The sequence below is a fragment of the Orussus abietinus genome, unplaced genomic scaffold, assembly GCF_000612105.2.
Source record: "Orussus abietinus isolate OABI.00-Male unplaced genomic scaffold, Oabi_2.0 scaffold2, whole genome shotgun sequence".
Lineage (NCBI taxonomy): Eukaryota > Metazoa > Arthropoda > Insecta > Hymenoptera > Orussidae > Orussus > Orussus abietinus.
Window position 1 is genome coordinate 1,621,162 of NW_019396012.1, and position 16,411 is coordinate 1,637,572.

Here is a 16,411-nt window from a genome sequence, read left to right on the forward strand (position 1 = left end):
GAGCAAGCGACTTCCACCGCGCGAGGATGGATCCCAGGAACTATTAAATTTGTCTCCTTCGTTGCAGATATCCTCAACGGCAGCGTCGGCGTATACAATAACTACAACCTCTGTCACATTAAGACGATTAATTGGGACGAGATTATAACGGGTCCAGGAGGCAAGTACACTTACGTGTACAACTTCACCTCACCCGAGAGGGCATGTCCGGAGTGCGACAAGAGCTGCCAGCAGGGATGCTGGGGCGAGGGTCCAGAAAATTGTCAGATGTTCTCCAAGACGAATTGCTCCCCTCAGTGCTGGCAAGGAAGGTGTTTCGGCTCGAATCCTCGAGAGTGTTGTCACCTGTTCTGCGCAGGGGGATGCACGGGCCCCAAACAGAGCGACTGCCTCGCCTGCAAGAACTTCTTCGACGACGGAGTATGCACGCAGGAGTGTCCACCTATGCAAAAGTGAGCATCCTTTGAATTTGGTAATAAAAAAAATAAAACAAGAAGAAGGATTAATTGGTAAGGTACTTTAATAACGTGGTTTCTCAGGTACAACCCGACAACGTACTCCTGGGAGGCGAACCCTGAAGGGAAATACGCCTACGGGGCGACCTGCGTCCGGAAGTGCCCTGAACACCTGCTGAAGGATAATGGAGCCTGTGTGAGGTCCTGTCCCCCGAAGAAGAAGGACGTCAACGGGGAATGCGTCCCTTGCGATGGCCCTTGTCCCAAAACTTGCACCGGGGTCGACAAGGTGCACTCGGGGAACATCGACAGCTTCAAGGACTGCACCATCATCGAGGGCTCCATCACCATCCTGGACCAGAGCTTTGAAGGATTCCAACACATCTTCGCGAATTTTACCTTCGGCTCGAGATACGAATCCATGCACCCGGACCGCCTGGAGGTCTTCAGCACGCTCAAGGAGATCACCGGGTTCCTGAATATCCAGGGGGATCATAAGGACTTCACGAATTTGTCCTATTTCCGGAATCTGGAGATTATCGGGGGGAGGACCCTGACGGAATACTTCGCCTCGCTGTATATAGTCAAGACTGCTTTGGTCTCTCTTGGTCTCAGCTCCTTGAAAAAGATCTCTTCAGGGTCGATAGCTATTCTGGAGAACAAGGACCTGTGCTATGCCCAGAGCATCGACTGGTCCAGGATCAAGAAGTCCTCCGAGCACGAGAGCCTGCTCTCGAATAACAAGAACGAGAGCGACTGCAGTGAGTGGTCTTATCAATCTATGCGTTCGTCATTTTTATCGGTGATTCTTTTTAATAATCCCTTTTTTTTATCTCAGTTAAGGAAGGACTCGTGTGCGACGAGCAGTGCTCCAAAGAGGGATGCTGGGGCCCGGGTCCAGCGCAGTGTCTCTCCTGCAAGAACTTCATCTTAGGAAACGTGTGCATACAAGACTGCAACGCCATTCCTGGGTAAGTTTTGGGGAAATCCCAGTGGTACCATGAAATCTTGGTGGTTTATGAATTTTAATATCGAGAACGTTACTCTGTCGATGCAGACGATGGACCGAAGGTAAATTCGCCCCTCTGAAGACTCGATGTTGCGCTTTTGCCATTTTATTTCCTCGCTCCTGCTTAGTGTAAAAAATTAATAACTTTCGGGGGGGCTCAATCGTTCCATTGATTTTTAGGATCTACCAGGCGGACTCGCGGATCTGCAAGCCCTGCCACGAGGAGTGCGACGGCAACTGCACCGGTCCGAATACCGAGCATTGCCACAAGTGCAAGCACGTCCGAGATGGTCCATTCTGCGTGCCCGAGTGTCCAGCCTCGAAGTACAATGACAACGGCCAATGCACGCACTGTCATGAGAACTGCGTGGGAGGATGCGAGGGTCCCGAGAACAACATCGGTGCCAACGGCTGTCACAGCTGCGAAAAAGCTATTATGAACGGGCACGTGCCCGAAGGGTGCCTGCAGAAGAAGGAGGCTTGTCCTGACGGTAGGTCCTCTTCAGCAGGTGCAAAGAATTCCAGGCTTTCCATATTTGAAAGTCAATTAATATTGAGAAAAATGTACCTTTCCGCAGGATACTTCTACGAGTGGGTGGCTCTCCAGGAACAGGGGGCGTTGAAGCCTCTCGCCGGGAAGGCCGTGTGCAAGAAGTGCCATCCTCGGTGCAAGAAGTGCACCGGCTTCGGCATCCACGAGCAAGTATGCCAGCTGTGCACCAAGTACAAGAGGGGGGAGCAGTGCGAGGACGAGTGTCCTGCGGATCACTTCACGGATGCCGACACGCACCTCTGCATACCTTGCTTCGGAGAGTGCAGAGGGTGCTTCGGACCTGGTCCCAACCAGTGCTACAGTTGCCGGAACTTCAAGATCTACACGGTGAGTGATAAAGCGAGGTAGAAGATTCGCTCTTCAAGGTGATGGGTATCAATGGTTCACGAGCGGATGACTGACGTGATTCCTTCCAGGATGGCGACCCAGGCGACAACGGGACGGCCTTCAACTGCACCGAGACGTGTCCTCCGGAGTATCCCCACAAGATCTTCCCAGCTGGCAACGAACCCTACTGTTCCCTGGAATCGGTTGCCTACCAGCTGGAAGGGGAACTTCAACCCGCCATCCTGGCAGGCATCGGCATCTTCACGGCCGCCTTCATGGCAGTGGCCGCAGTGGTGGTCTGCCAATGGAGGCTCAGGACCAAAGCGAAGGAGAACACCGTCAAGATGACTTTGGCCTTGACCGGCCTGGACGACAACGAGCCTCTGAGGCCAACCGGAGTCAAGCCAAACCTGGCCAAGCTGAGGATCATCAAAGAGGAGGAGATGAGGAAGGGTGGTATCCTGGGGTACGGCGCTTTCGGGAACGTCTACAAAGGTGTCTGGGTTCCCGAGGGGGAGAACGTGAAGATCCCCGTGGCCATCAAGGTTCTCCACGACGGGACCGGTGCAAATACCTCTAAAGAGTTCCTGGACGAGGCTTATATTATGGCCAGCGTCGAGCATCCGAATCTTCTTCAGCTTCTCGCGGTCTGCATGACCTCGCAGATGATGCTGGTGACCCAGCTCATGCCGCTGGGTTGTCTGCTGGATTTCGCAAGGACCTACAAGGACAAGATCGGATCCAAGCCCTTGCTGAACTGGTGCACCCAGATAGCTAGGGGAATGGCGTACCTAGAAGAGAGGAGACTGGTCCACCGCGACCTGGCTGCCAGGAACGTCCTCGTCCAGACGCCCAATTGCGTCAAGATCACCGACTTTGGTCTTGCCAAACTATTAGACATCAACGAGGAACAGTACAAGGCTGCCGGTGGGAAGATGCCCATCAAGTGGCTGGCCCTGGAGTGCATCCAGCATCGCGTCTTCACCCATAAATCCGACGTATGGGCCTTTGGGGTCACGATCTGGGAGGTGCTGACTTACGGCGGGAGACCCTACGAGAACGTGCCCGCCAGGAACGTCCCGGAACTCCTGGAAAAGGGTGAAAGGCTTCCCCAGCCGGCGATCTGCACGATCGACGTCTACATGATCATGATCAAGTGCTGGATGCTGGACGCAGAATCCAGGCCGAGCTTCAAGGAGCTCGCCGAGGACTTCGCCAAGATGTCCAGGGATCCTGGAAGGTACCTCGCCATCAAAGGGGACAAGTACATGAGACTGCCTCCGTATACTCTGCAGGTACTTCGTGCTTCCTTAGTCATCTTCTCCTTTTTTACCCTAAATATAAAGAACAATTTTGAAATTACCGGGATTATTTATGTTCAGGACGAGAAGGAAATGATCCGCAACCTCGCGTCAGCCATGGACGGCCCCGAAGCACTGGTGGACGCCGACGAGTACCTTCAGCCGAAGTCGAGGGCACCTCTTCCTCCAGGGATCTCCGCATCGAGTACTTCGGGATCTCCTCCGAATACGCCGATCAAGACTTGCTGGCCCAACGGGGCCCAGCTCGCAGCGGATTCGCCGACCCCCCAGAACCAGCAGAACTGGGACCGGGAACTTCTGAGATATGGCCATGGCCACGGGGGCATGGTCGGTACCGGTGGTGGTGCCGGAGGAGGTGGACCCCATGGAAACGGAAACACTGTCCATGAACCTGGGAACTCGGGTCAGCATCCTCTGTACTCTCGACCGAGCGGTCACTGCGGTCACTTCGTAGTGGGGTCCGATGGGTCCAGCTCGAGGTACTGCTCGGACCCCCTCAAGATGGTCGGCGTTAGAGGTTGGTATCGTTTACCTAGTTAACCGAGATTTTAATTTCAAAGGAAGATCAATTTTAAAGCAGCCTTCTGATTAAATCCTCCAAATTTCAGATTGCGACGTGACGGACGACTGCTACGACCCTGACCTAGGCTCGGCGCACCAGCAGGCACAGGTGGGTAACCTGAAGCTGGATCTCCCTGTGGACGAGGACGACTATCTGATGCCTTCTCCTCAGCTCCCCAGCACCGCGACGCAGTACATGGACCTGATGGGCCAGTCGAAGTCCTCGACGACCGGTGAGGGCGAGCTCTCATCCGCAACCCGACCTCGAGGAGGTCGACCGGCCGACTCGCAACGAGCGTTCGCGGTAATCGGCCGCGTGATTTCAGAGCCGGAACAAAGGAGGACGAGCAACGGGTACCGGAAGTACCCGGACTTCCTGGCGATCCCGGGCAAGACCTCGGTGGATAACCCCGAGTACATCATGTCTCAGGACGAGGGCCCGCTCACCCCTCAGACCCTCGGCATCCCGACGCCGGACCTCGAGAAGGTCCTCACCAACGGCGCCTTCGGCTCCCAGGTCAGACAACGAAGCTCCGAGGAAGAGTCCGACCACGAGTACTACAACGACTTCGACCGACTGGAACGCGAGCTGCAGCCACTGAAGCCTCTCAGGAAGAACGAGACCACGGTCTGACGAAATCCCGTACCTGAGCCGAAGCGCGCGAGCTTTGGAAGTCGCGTGCACAGGCGCCCGACGACGTTCCCCCGGTAGTACCTGGACCGGTGACCACCCGGGACTCGCAGGGGGATGTCGAATCATTCGGAAAGATCTTGGACGGTCTCCAAGAGGGGCGACTTTGGGACCCTCGCGAGCTGACGTCCCTTTTATCCTTGCTGGGGGGCAGAAAGTCCTTCCCTTTCTCGGATGAAACCCTTAGACTCGGCATGACGCCGCTGTTCGATGTCCAGGAGTCTGCCCCCCGGACGCGTCGCGACGACGATAAATTTTACTCTTAAGCTCGCCGGGTCCCCCGGAATTCCCATCGACCCGAGGAACCTTGGTCGTAGATTCGTTCGGATCCCGAATCACGCGAGTCCTCCTCGGGGGGCCTCCAACGCGCCGGAGACGACCGACCCTCGAGAGTCCTCGAGGAAGGCGAGAAGCTTGCCAAACTCGGATCCCCAGTACTTAGAGGACGCTCGCTGTGACAGTGCCGCGTTCGAATGTGATCACGCTTAAATTAGGGGAACGGAGGGAAAGAGGCTCGCTCCCGAAGACGTCGCCAGGGGACGCCACGTGGCAGACCCTCACGACGTAGAGTTACGTTCCGTTCGACGTACACCGAACTGTAGTGCAAAAGTATTCTTAATGTGCCATTCGCCGTGGCTTGTACATACAACTGTCATACCTATGGTTACTGAACTAGCTTAGCGTGGTAACTATTATACATATATATATATTATACATGTACTAGCGAGCCTCTGCCGACTCGCGGTGTCGGAGTCCATTTGCGATTTTATACGATAAAATTATACAAAAGCGGGGCAGGACCGGCTTCGGCGTCCCGATACCGCTATCCTCTTCACCTTGATCAAACTGCGCGCGTTTTTTCTCCGCCTAGGGGGCGACCTGTCTTCTTTGCAAACCGAATTTCGACTTTGGGCACCGCGCGCGCAGTACGCGGGACGTCCGCAACGTCCTCGCGCGCTGCCTCGAGAACGCCGCTAACTGTGATAAGAAACTTTCGGTCGTCCGGACGAACTTAAACGGCGCATATGTAGATTCCTCACGGACGTTCGGTAAATTAAGTTAATCGTTAAGACGAGGCTAGGGAGGAACGTCGCTGTCTCGACATGGCCAGTGTCCGCGAAACCCACGAATCTCCTGGTGGACGCTTCGCGTGGAATCGAGTCGAGGATGATATGTAAAAAAGAAAATAATGTTCAGAAAAATGAGCGACGAAACGACGAGGAAACGGAAGCACTCGTCCTCGCGGGATTATATACACGCGGACCAATGAAATTGGACCCAGGTGGAATCCTCTTTTCTCGGGAAATCTTTATTTTGATACCGATGTAAATATATTCACGTGACGTAGCCTCTAGGTGAATTTACTACGAGGTAGAGAGCGAAAGTACTTGAACGCACAGTTAAGGGCCGTTGGTGTGTAGTGACATTGTAATCCGTACGGATAATTGGAGAGGACTTCGGGGATATGTGCGAACATCGATGAACTCATTAGTTTTAACTGCTTTTGTGAAATTTCCTGGACTCGTTCCTGGAAATGAGTTTAGGATTATCGAAAGTTTTAGAGACGCTCCGACGCGCAGAGCCATCTGTAGAGGTTTTAGCTAACAATTGATCTTCTCTTACCGTAGAATTCGTTGCATAAGAAATTTAATGTGTTAGTTCATCGCTGCCTTGTTATATCCGTTTTTATGAGTTACAGGCGAGGTCCATATGTCCTGTTTTAATGTTTTAAGGGGTTTTCTGCCCAGTCGTATACTATACATCAATGGTGCCTGCGTAGTTGTAGGGTAGGACGTGCCATGCTGTACAGGACATAGAAAGAAGAGATTAACTGGCCATTCCGACGTTTGCCAGTGCATACAACGCATTAAAATTACCCAGACGAGAGTCAGTTCTCCGTACCGAATGCTAATACACGGGAAAAAGACTTGAAAATTATTAACGAATACCTGGTTACGTGGTGTAAAGAGGAAGTACCATTGGTGCTTCTCAATGGCTGCAGCTTCGATGCAACGGTTGCAGCCTCGGTGTCTGTTTTTTCTATTTTCGAGATGCATGCCTGTTGAACGTTCATTCGCTTGCATTGTTAACAGACTTTTTTCCGTGTATCGCTAGCCCTGGTAAAAGGTAAAGAAAATCGAGTACAATTTTCCGCTAATTCCACTGCACGGTCGTGTCACCGTGTTCTTACATTCGTAGCTAAATAAGGAAATACGTATAGTGTACATTGTGCTAAGTGTTACTAATTATGATTTCTGTCTTGTAATATAAAAATTGATTCGCGTTTGAGAGACGCGAAGAGAATGCTACCGTTCGTCCGTTGCCACTTTTTTTGATCGGACTCTGGATAACTCGATCCGGCTCGGAAGGACGGAGCCTTTGTAAATTACCATTATGATCAAATGACGAGAACCGTAGTTGAATGAAATTGCATTTGTCATTCGGTTGTGGACATAGAATTTATAGATTTTTATTATATCACTATATACCGTTACAAATTATTGTAATAAAGATCATTTTGTCATTCTTAAAGTATGACTTGGATTTCTTTTTTCGGGTCATACCAGCTAGGCAATAAGTTTGACATTCGAGGTATAATAATTACAAAATATCCATTAACCCATTACTCGGAAGAACCTAGCAGCTCCTTTTGCTTTAATTCGAGAATACTTTCAGCTTCCTTAATGTACTGGCCACTGAGCGCATGGAGTTGTTCCTTTACTCTATGCACCTGATCTTCGGACACACCTGTGATCTTCTTCAATTTCTTCAGGTGTGTATTTTCTACCTCTTTGATAATATCTCGACACTTAATGAAAATACTTTTCGCACCTTTTGATAAATTCTCTCTATGTTCTTTCGTCACTCTGAATAGGACAGGCAATAATTATAAGTACCATTGCGTATACAATAAGATTCATAATTTAAAGATAAAAAAGCAGTAAATGATTTAACTCACTTTGGAATAGCTATGTAAAGGTTCGTACCATCCTGCTGTGGATTCAAATTCATTCCACTTTTAAGTAATGCATCGATTATTTGTGGAATTGCTTGGGGAAACGTAGAGACATTTAAAGCTATTAGTTTAGGTTTTCGAATAACTTTCGCGAGCTCTTGTATTGTATATTCCTTGTCTTCAAATGTAACAGGAATCTGTTCGAGGGAACCAGCTGATGAACGCACGCTTATATTTTTTATAAAATTAGCTTTCATGTCCTCAATGGCTTTTTGCATATCGGTTCGAATGCGCTCAGCATCTAAAAGCTCAGCTATCTCATTTTCATTAACTTTCGGAGGCTTCGAAGGCTTCTTCTTTTCCTTTACACGGTCTTTTCCCTTGGCAAACAAACTTGCAGCCACAGTAATACCTCGTGCATTGTTATAGACTAATTGCTCTCTACAATGTTCAATTCGACTCATCCCTTTAATAATACAACTCGAATCGTTCTTTATATTCAGAAGAACTAACCTACCGATGCATGAATTCAGGCGTCTACCTAATTCTATCCAAATCCTCATTTTGCAGGTTGTTAAGGAAAACTTTAATCAACGAACCTACTAATTGTGAAGAATCATTGCACGTGAAAACCTGGTAAAAAACAGAAATACCGGTGAGGAAGGTAAAGTTAGGTTAGACCAGATACATTTTCTACGGTAACTTACGTTCCAGGACGTTTATTAATTAATCCAGTTGTGTTCTGTTTATATTCGGACTATTTATATTTATAAACTGTTGCCAAGATAGTAAACGCAAGGAAACATGAATTATCGTAGACAGAAATGAATGAACCCAGAAAATTCAAAAAGCCTTGAATGGCACCAGAGACCAACTCATTTCTGATGGCACTTTATTGCACCGGTTGGTTAGAAAAGTTGTCGCCATCTTGCCTACACGGCGCTATCTGTCGTCATCACAGCTAAGCGTTTCATGCTATTCATTATTAATTAGTTAAAAAAAAAGTAGAATTGAGTGAAAAAAATATAGGAGTAAACAAGAAGCAGTTGTTGCAAAAAATATATAATTCAATTAGGGAATAGATTGATACAATGATTTCTATCGCTCTAATTTATCTCTAAACGGATACGCGAGGTATACACGGCTTGAATTAGAACCGCTCATACCGCGTTTATCAAAGTTTAATTCCGAATAGAAATGATTAAAAAAGTAGCTTAGCCACTTCGTTATCCTTGAATATAATACTTATTGCTGCCTATCCCTGCCCACCGATTCTCTTCATCCGAGTAACATTCGCAAGAAATAGATTCTAAAATACACTCGGTGAAACATCGCGCAGGGTTCAAATCCAAGTCAGTGAGAGTTCATAAATTTCAACGAATACTGTGCATCTGGAACAATGTTCACGTTAAATTTGCATGGCGTTGTGTCAAGACGAATCCACCATTGACTCACTCAACGCTTTATATACCGATCTCACTATGTGACGATCAACGTGTTCGGGGATCCATGGATCCACGAGTCAACAATGAAAACAACGTTCCTTGATCTAGTCATTATCACGCAGTGGCGAATCAAACGAGTCCCCACGATAACTGTCCACAAATTTTAAATCTGTGACTGGCTACCCCACATTCTCGGTACAGCTGTTCTCATGAGCTTCTTGCCGATAGTCTGCACTACAAAACCGAATTTCTGTAGCTGATCGTGGTTAAGGATCTTCCTGCCGTCGAATATATAAGCAGGCTTCATCATGTTCGCGTAGATCCTCTTATAATCCAATTGCTGCAAAATTAGAAAAAGGAAATAATCAGTACAGCCATTACTCCTCAGATCAGACGTTCAATCTGCAACGGTGTCGTACCATAAATTCGTCCCATTCTGTACATAAAACAATGGCATGGGTGTTTTTAGTAGCACTATAAGCATCGCCATATATGCGAATGCGGCTTTTAACGTATTCTGGACTGCTCGTCACACAGGGATGCGTCAGGTCCTCAATTATCTGGAACTCTTCCACCTGCATGGAAGGTTGCGAAGAAACGTTTAGCCGTATAATATCTTATCACAATATTTCATGCGTTTTACGTCCATATGTAGAAGCTCACCTTGGGGTCATAGATGTGCAAGACCGCTCCTTCGTCCAGCAATGTTTTCGCGACGTGTATAGCCGGCGACTCGCGAGTGTCCCCGGTGTTCTTTTTAAATGCGAATCCCAGCAGGGTTATTCGCTTATCGGTGACGGTATTGAAAAGGGACTCGATAACTTTGGCGGAGAACCTGGACTTCTGGTACTCGTTCATGTCGATGACCTGCTGCCAGTAGGCCGCAACCTCGGGCAGGTTGAGGCACTCGCAGATATAGACTAGATTCAAAATATCCTTCTGGAAGCAGGAGCCCCCGAAACCGACCGAGGCCTGCAAGAATTTCGACCCTATTCGAGAATCGAGACCGACCGCTCGGGCCACTTCGGAGACGTCCGCGCCGGTTACCTCGCAAACCGCCGACAGGGAATTAATGCTCGATATGCGCTGAGCCAAAAATGCATTGGCAGCCTGAAAAGCAAAAATAGTTTCAACGCCCAAGTCTACTAATACCTTATAATTATCAGCTAATCACCCAACTAGAAAAAAAAAAAAAAAACAGACAGCGATAAGTTTCTTATCACTGAGTGGTAAACGGAACACCCCGATAAAAATCCCCAAAAAATTTCCCTCGAGTCGAGACTCTTGTACCAACCAATTTCGACAATTCCGAGCTCCATGTATTGGTCGTTAATATATTTTTCCTAGGGATCCAGTGCTCGTACACTTTGCAGAGCTCCTCCACAGCTGCATGACCCTCGAGTGTGTCCTCGCCTCCGATTAAAACGCGATCTGCGTTTACCAGGTCGTCAATGGCAGTCCCCTCGGCCAGGAATTCAGGGTTCGAGAGGATCTGAAAAAGCAGCACTATTTGTTACTTTCGCGTTACGATTACTCTATCTCCAAGTTATTAGCAGAACGCCCACCTGATACGAGACACCGGGCTTGTGGTTGGCTCTCAGGATGTTGAGGATGCTCTCAGCAGCCCTGACGGGCACGGTGCTCTTTTCCACGACGATTTTATCCCCAGTCGCGGTTTCGGCTATCATTCGAGCTGCGCTCTCCACATACTTTAGATCGGCTGCTCTACCTTTACCGCTACCAAAGGTTTTCGTCGGCGTGTTAACCGAGATAAAGATCAAATCGGCTTCCCTGATAGCGGTTTCGATGTCGGTCGAGAAGAAAAGGTTTTGGCCTCGGCACTTTCTCACGACCTCGTCAAGCCCGGGTTCGTAGATCGGCAGTTTTTCCGAATTCCATTGATCGATCCTCTCCTTGCTCTTGTCCACGACCGTCACCGTGATCTCAGGACACTTGAGCGCTATCACGCTGCACGTGGGGCCACCCACGTAGCCCGCTCCGATTCCGCAGATCTTCCTGATGGACATCCTGAATCTATCCCGACTCAAGCCTAAAAACATGAATGAAATCTAGTACAACGATCAAAGCGCGCACCTAAATCTACATCTAGGTCCATTGGGCGGAAATGGAGCTTCCGGTACCCTGAAATCTCTACCGAGGCACGGCCGAAAGATGTTTCAAAGCTTCCCTCCACGCTCCCGTACTCCTTAGAATTTTTCCTATTTTTTTAAAACTCCATTCTATATAGTCTCTCATAAGCACACTTGTAAATTAAGCGTATCGACATTCACAGAAAAGTATTAACAGGCGCGAATCACCATTAGAAAAGTGGTAGTTTAATTTACAAGTGACCTTAATTCATAGGTGAGAGGATCGTCGTCCTTTCGTAAGATCCGTCAATCATGCTTAATCGAGAAGTCCATGCATTGACGTGTCTCGAAACGAACATAAAAAGTTCACGGATACGACTAGATAAATTATTCATTTAAATGATTACCCCATGGATTCGACGTTACCTCTGGCGCGAAACCTTGGCCGCGTCGCGACACCCGACGTCGCTTCACAGCGACACTGTTGGGCGTTCGTCTTCCTCGGTCCTTGGAACGCCGGCTAAAAAATGCGATGCTTATGCCGCGATCGAACGATCACTTGGGTCGGCCTTGGCGGGTCGACGTGCACAGCAGTGCGATGGTTTGCAGAGTTGGCAGTGAAAGACGTGAATCAGTCGAGATTAAACAGAAAAGTACGCGCCACGGATGACGGGCCGGTCATCACTGGCCGTCACTCGACGCAGAGCGTGCAGCAACGGAGAGACGAGTCCAGTCGAGTCCAGAGGAGTCGGTGGCTCATGGCTGCGGCGCCGCGCGATCTGGCAACGCCGGAGCGACCGCGCGAGAAAAAACTCTCCTCCCAACCGTTATAACCTGAATGCCTCGATATTTCTAGAAGATTTTAACGTCTAGAGATACCTGTTCCCTCTTTTTGCAACGATTCACGTGAATAGTAGTATCTGACGTTCTTAACGGTCATTTTGAATTTTGCGCCACGTTTCTCTGACAGTTGACTCACCTTGCGCAGAATCCGGCAACCGCGCCAATAGTACTATCAAGGCGACTCCGAAGTGTTGCGCGCGAGCGTACGAATCGAAGTCGCTGAATTTGTCGAGGTTCGATCAAGTAGATCGTAAAATCGCCGATCGACCGATCGATCGCGCTCAGTTTATGATACCTGCGCACGAAACGACCGCACATGCGACGCGATAACGAGCGCTCGAGTTAACAACTTCCGCTGTTTTTAAACACCCCACTAAAAGACTGCAATAATATACGCGACGCGCTAAATGTGAGGATGGATGGCAAGGTTCTTTTTGAACTATTAGATATTTCAAAAAGAAATCAGACGGGTGAAGTAATCGACACATAAATAACGAGGTTTACGCCGACTCTCGGTAGAGATTAGAAAAAAAGAGATGTTTAACTGAAGTAATCTTTAGCCGTGACCGTTCTTTCAGTCACGTCCAGCTGGATAATTGCAATCTTCGGTACTTAGAACTTCCGAAACAGTCTGGCTGGTTTCTTTCTGATATATCCTTTTGTGTCAGACGATATCCTAACCGTTATCATTTAAATCTGTTACATAGTCTAATGATTGTTTATAGTTCTGAGTAAATTACTGCCACTGAAATGTCAACACGTCCTTCCTTCGTTTTAATGAAACGGGGTGTAAGATAGTTACCGTCACCGGGCGCAATTAAATTATTAATGAGAGGGTGAGTCTAGTTCTCGTGATTGATGTCTATTCAGGAAAATTTAACAGTCGTGCGCAAACTGGCGCACTTGTGAATGGCTCCCAATTTGGGCGGCAGGTGGCGCTAGCGTCGCGTTTCAACCTTACAAATGGCGGCGCGGTTTTCTCGCACAGTGCAAGGTGGCTCCCGGTACATACGAACAAACGCCGGGTGGTAGCGATTGATTTATAAACATTTTAGAGTGACAATTTATGGTAGTCAAATATTCGTGAACGAGGAATCCGAAGGTTTGTAGAAACCGTTAGAGACGAGGAAGTTACCGAAGATACAAGTGCTTGAAAAAGTCGTTGTGACACAGCGGATTTTCCAGGTTATCGGGGTTACCTAACCTCACATTGCTAAGGCCAAGGAGGTGCCGGCTACACCCAAGGCTGTTTCTAGTGCCGAGAGCATAGAGTTTAAGGAAAATTTACGTCGCAAAAGCCATGAACAAGAGGGCTGACAAAGATGATACTCCGCAACAAGTTAAAGATGCTGTCTTGAAACACAGCACTCCTCTTCCACCCAACACACCAACTGTCAAAGGTTTTTTCATATTTTTAAGACGCCTGGTACAGTTGTGACAGGTGTTTAAATTTACATCTGTTGCAAACATCAGGATTTTCAGGCACATGCAAACATCGGCCAACTTTGATTGGGTTACCGCATAAAAAATTCTGATGTTTGCAGGCAGCCATCGAGCTATTGATATTGCGTTATCTTAAGATATCCGTATCGCAAGTACTTGATGCAGTAGATTATGCATTTTTCCTAGATAAACTGTTCCAACAAATAGGAATAAAGTGACAGTGTAGTCTTACGTGGTTTATTAATACCGTAATTATGATTTTTTGGACACAGGATACGATTGGAATCAAGGACTGGACTATGGTGCTCTTCTTGCAACCTATAAGACTTCTGGCTTTCAGGCAACCAATTTTGGTTTAGCTGTCGACGAGGTTCGTAAAATGTTGGCAGCTCGAAAAGTGCCTCTCAACGATGATCAGTTGGACCTCCATGAAGAGGACGAGTTCATCAGAAGGCGCAACGGATGCACCATATTTCTGGGATACACCTCGAATTTGGTATCCTGTGGAGTTCGTAGCACACTTAGGTTTTTGGTGCAGCATAAACTGGTAATACGATCAGAAGTTACCCTTACAATTAATTTATTACATTGAAGCAGTACAGAAGGTGATGATTCGTTTAGGTCGATTGCATCGTCACAACGGCAGGTGGAGTCGAAGAAGACCTGATCAAGTGCCTAGCACCTACCTACATCGGCGACTTCCACTTAGACGGCAAGGTTCTCAGGGACAAGGGCATCAATCGAATAGGCAACCTCCTCGTTCCTAATGACAATTACTGCCTTTTTGAGGATTGGATTACACCAAAGCTGGATGCTTTACTGCAAGAGCAAAAAGAAAAGGTACGATTACAGAACTTGTCTTACCAATCCTGACCTCAACATACCCCATTCAGTGTATACAGTTACCTTTTTCTACTTTTTGCAGGGTACCGTGTGGTCGCCGTCCAAGATCATAGAGAGGTTGGGTCGCGAGATCGGAAACCCGGAATCTATTTATTATTGGGCAAGCAAGAATAAGATCCCCGTCTTCTGCCCAGCTCTGACCGACGGCAGCCTCGGAGACATGATGTACTTTCACTCCTTCCGGAATCCTGGACTGGTGGTCGACATTCTCTCAGGTAAACTTCGATTTTTCGAATTTCATATAAAATTAATTCCTTGCGAAATCCCTCTCTCAAAAACATTGTTCCCGCAGATTTAAAGAGGTTGAACACAATGGCTGTTAAGGCAGTAAAGAGCGGTATTGTCCTTGCCGGGGCCGGAGTGATCAAGCATCACATTTGTAACGCAAACCTGATGGTGGGTAAACCTGAACTATCCTCTAACGATTCCAATTAACAATGAACAAAAAATTCCCTTCAGAGAAACGGAGCGGATTACGCGGTTTATTTAAACACGGCCCAGGAGTTCGACGGGAGCGACAGCGGGAGTCGTCCCGACGAGGCGGTGTCCTGGGGAAAGATCCGCAAGGAAGCCACCCCGGTGAAGGTGAGAGCAACCGTCGGATCGCGCGTTTACCACCCTTCTATTGAATTAATTTCATTAAAGGTTTACGCCGAGGCCAGCCTGGTCTTTCCGCTGTTGGTCGGGGAGACTTTCGTGAGGGAACACTTGTCCACGAAGGAGCGTACGGTGTCGGAGGTTTGAAGGAAATAAAGTACCTGGTCATCTCCTACCACAGTAGCATACCTCGACCTTGACTTTCTTACCCCCTCGTACCCCCTCGAGCAGTAGCCCGGACACCCCGTAGCGAAGGTAAACCATTACTCCAGTTGTACGTAACTTACAAAAACCTCATTCCAAGATCTCAGACCCGAAAGATCCCTCCAGCCCCCCAATCTAACCCCCTCCCCCGTCTAATAAACCCAGTAAAATCTCGCAATAATTAACCCCCAGCTATAAAATACGGTAACAAGTACTCATCCTGATGACTTTTTACCCCCCAGTTACTTTTCACGTCGATTTCCATTAACTACGTGAAAGGCCACAGCGATTTGTAGGAAGATCAGGACTCGTTGCGGCCGATCGAGCGGCAGGGCGCGGAATCGAGCCGCGGGCTCTCCTGGAGCTGTCCCGGGGGCGCCGCGCGTGCGTGCGCCAGGACGCGGCGGCAGGTGCGGCGCAGGGGCGTCGGTGGGGGTAGCGCCGCCCGCCAGTCGTTCCCCGTTAGCCCGCGCTCGCGGACGGGCGTGAGATCAACCCCCGTTCCGCCGGCCCTTCCTCGGGCCCCGAGCGCCGACCCGGACCGCCGCGACGCCCCCACGTCGGCATGAGCAGCGATGGACGCGGAGCGCTCCCACCTGGCCTCCGCCTCGAGCACCTCGCCGAGACCCTGCAGCCCCATCGCGGACTCGACTTTCGTCAGGTACTGCCCTCGCGGCCATGGCGGAACGCGGCGCTACCCCTGCGGCGGCCCCGGGCACCTTCCAGGGGGAGTCTTTACCCACTTTCCGAAGAAAGAGATCTATTTACCGCCCGTTCATCCAGGACTTATCGATTATCTTGCAGGAGGGCTCGTGCACCTGGGTGGGCGACCATTCGTTAATTTATGACTAATATCGAATAACACGCAGGGAGGGAGATCACCGAGGAGGTCGTTTTCAAGGGACGCTAGATCTGGCGATAGGGTTGAAAAAGAGGACCTTGGTAGGGGTTGTCGGGGACGTGTTCAGGTGAAATTATAAAGGGATCTAGGGCGCGGGGGGAGGATAGGGAA

At 49.0% G+C, this 16,411-nt stretch overlaps 4 protein-coding genes across 8 annotated transcripts in view; 2 read left to right on the plus strand and 2 right to left on the minus strand.

The window, feature by feature from the left end:
* The window catches only part of LOC105700571 (epidermal growth factor receptor), an 82,484-nt gene extending 75,034 nt beyond the window's left edge, over window positions 1-7,450 (plus strand). For 2 of the 4 annotated variants that reach the window (XM_012426531.1, XM_012426530.1), the window contains 8 exons: window positions 68-452; window positions 540-1,216; window positions 1,294-1,426; window positions 1,645-1,955; window positions 2,043-2,344; window positions 2,434-3,639; window positions 3,727-4,183; window positions 4,275-7,450. In XM_012426531.1, coding sequence (XP_012281954.1) covers window positions 68-452; window positions 540-1,216; window positions 1,294-1,426; window positions 1,645-1,955; window positions 2,043-2,344; window positions 2,434-3,639; window positions 3,727-4,183; window positions 4,275-4,861 — 4,058 coding nt within the window. In that variant the 3' untranslated portion in view covers window positions 4,862-7,450. The remainder of the gene's footprint in view (window positions 1-67; window positions 453-539; window positions 1,217-1,293; window positions 1,427-1,644; window positions 1,956-2,042; window positions 2,345-2,433; window positions 3,640-3,726; window positions 4,184-4,274) is intronic. The other 2 variants (XM_012426533.1, XM_012426532.1) reach the window with 2 other exon arrangements.
* A 62-nt stretch (window positions 7,451-7,512) lies between these two features.
* LOC105700572 (ribosome-recycling factor, mitochondrial) lies at window positions 7,513-8,782 on the minus strand. Its single transcript, XM_012426534.1, has 3 exons — window positions 8,582-8,782; window positions 7,878-8,507; window positions 7,513-7,785 (listed from the first exon to the last, which is right to left on the minus strand). Exons 2-3 carry the CDS (start codon window positions 8,435-8,437, stop codon window positions 7,542-7,544), a joined length of 804 nt encoding a protein of 267 aa, XP_012281957.1. The 5' UTR covers window positions 8,438-8,507; window positions 8,582-8,782; the 3' UTR covers window positions 7,513-7,541.
* Window positions 8,783-8,920: 138 nt separating this feature from the next.
* Window positions 8,921-12,444, minus strand: LOC105700624 (UDP-glucose 6-dehydrogenase). Of its 2 annotated transcripts, none has more exons than XM_012426650.2 (7): window positions 12,389-12,444; window positions 11,817-12,261; window positions 10,885-11,369; window positions 10,614-10,811; window positions 9,983-10,429; window positions 9,739-9,894; window positions 8,921-9,659 (listed from the first exon to the last, which is right to left on the minus strand). In XM_012426650.2, exons 3-7 carry the CDS (start codon window positions 11,344-11,346, stop codon window positions 9,483-9,485), a joined length of 1,440 nt encoding a protein of 479 aa, XP_012282073.1. In that variant the 5' UTR covers window positions 11,347-11,369; window positions 11,817-12,261; window positions 12,389-12,444; the 3' UTR covers window positions 8,921-9,482. The 2 variants fall into 2 exon arrangements, with proteins under 2 accessions (XP_012282073.1, XP_012282071.1); XM_012426648.2 differs by having other exon boundaries at window positions 11,836-12,261; window positions 12,389-12,443.
* A 206-nt stretch (window positions 12,445-12,650) lies between these two features.
* Window positions 12,651-15,375, plus strand: LOC105700625 (probable deoxyhypusine synthase). Its single transcript, XM_012426651.2, has 8 exons — window positions 12,651-13,354; window positions 13,438-13,652; window positions 13,968-14,242; window positions 14,317-14,535; window positions 14,621-14,813; window positions 14,891-14,994; window positions 15,058-15,183; window positions 15,244-15,375. The coding sequence occupies exons 2-8, from the start codon at window positions 13,553-13,555 to the stop codon at window positions 15,340-15,342; spliced, it is 1,116 nt and encodes a 371-aa protein (XP_012282074.1). The 5' UTR covers window positions 12,651-13,354; window positions 13,438-13,552; the 3' UTR covers window positions 15,343-15,375.
* Window positions 15,376-16,411: the final 1,036 nt, after the last annotated feature.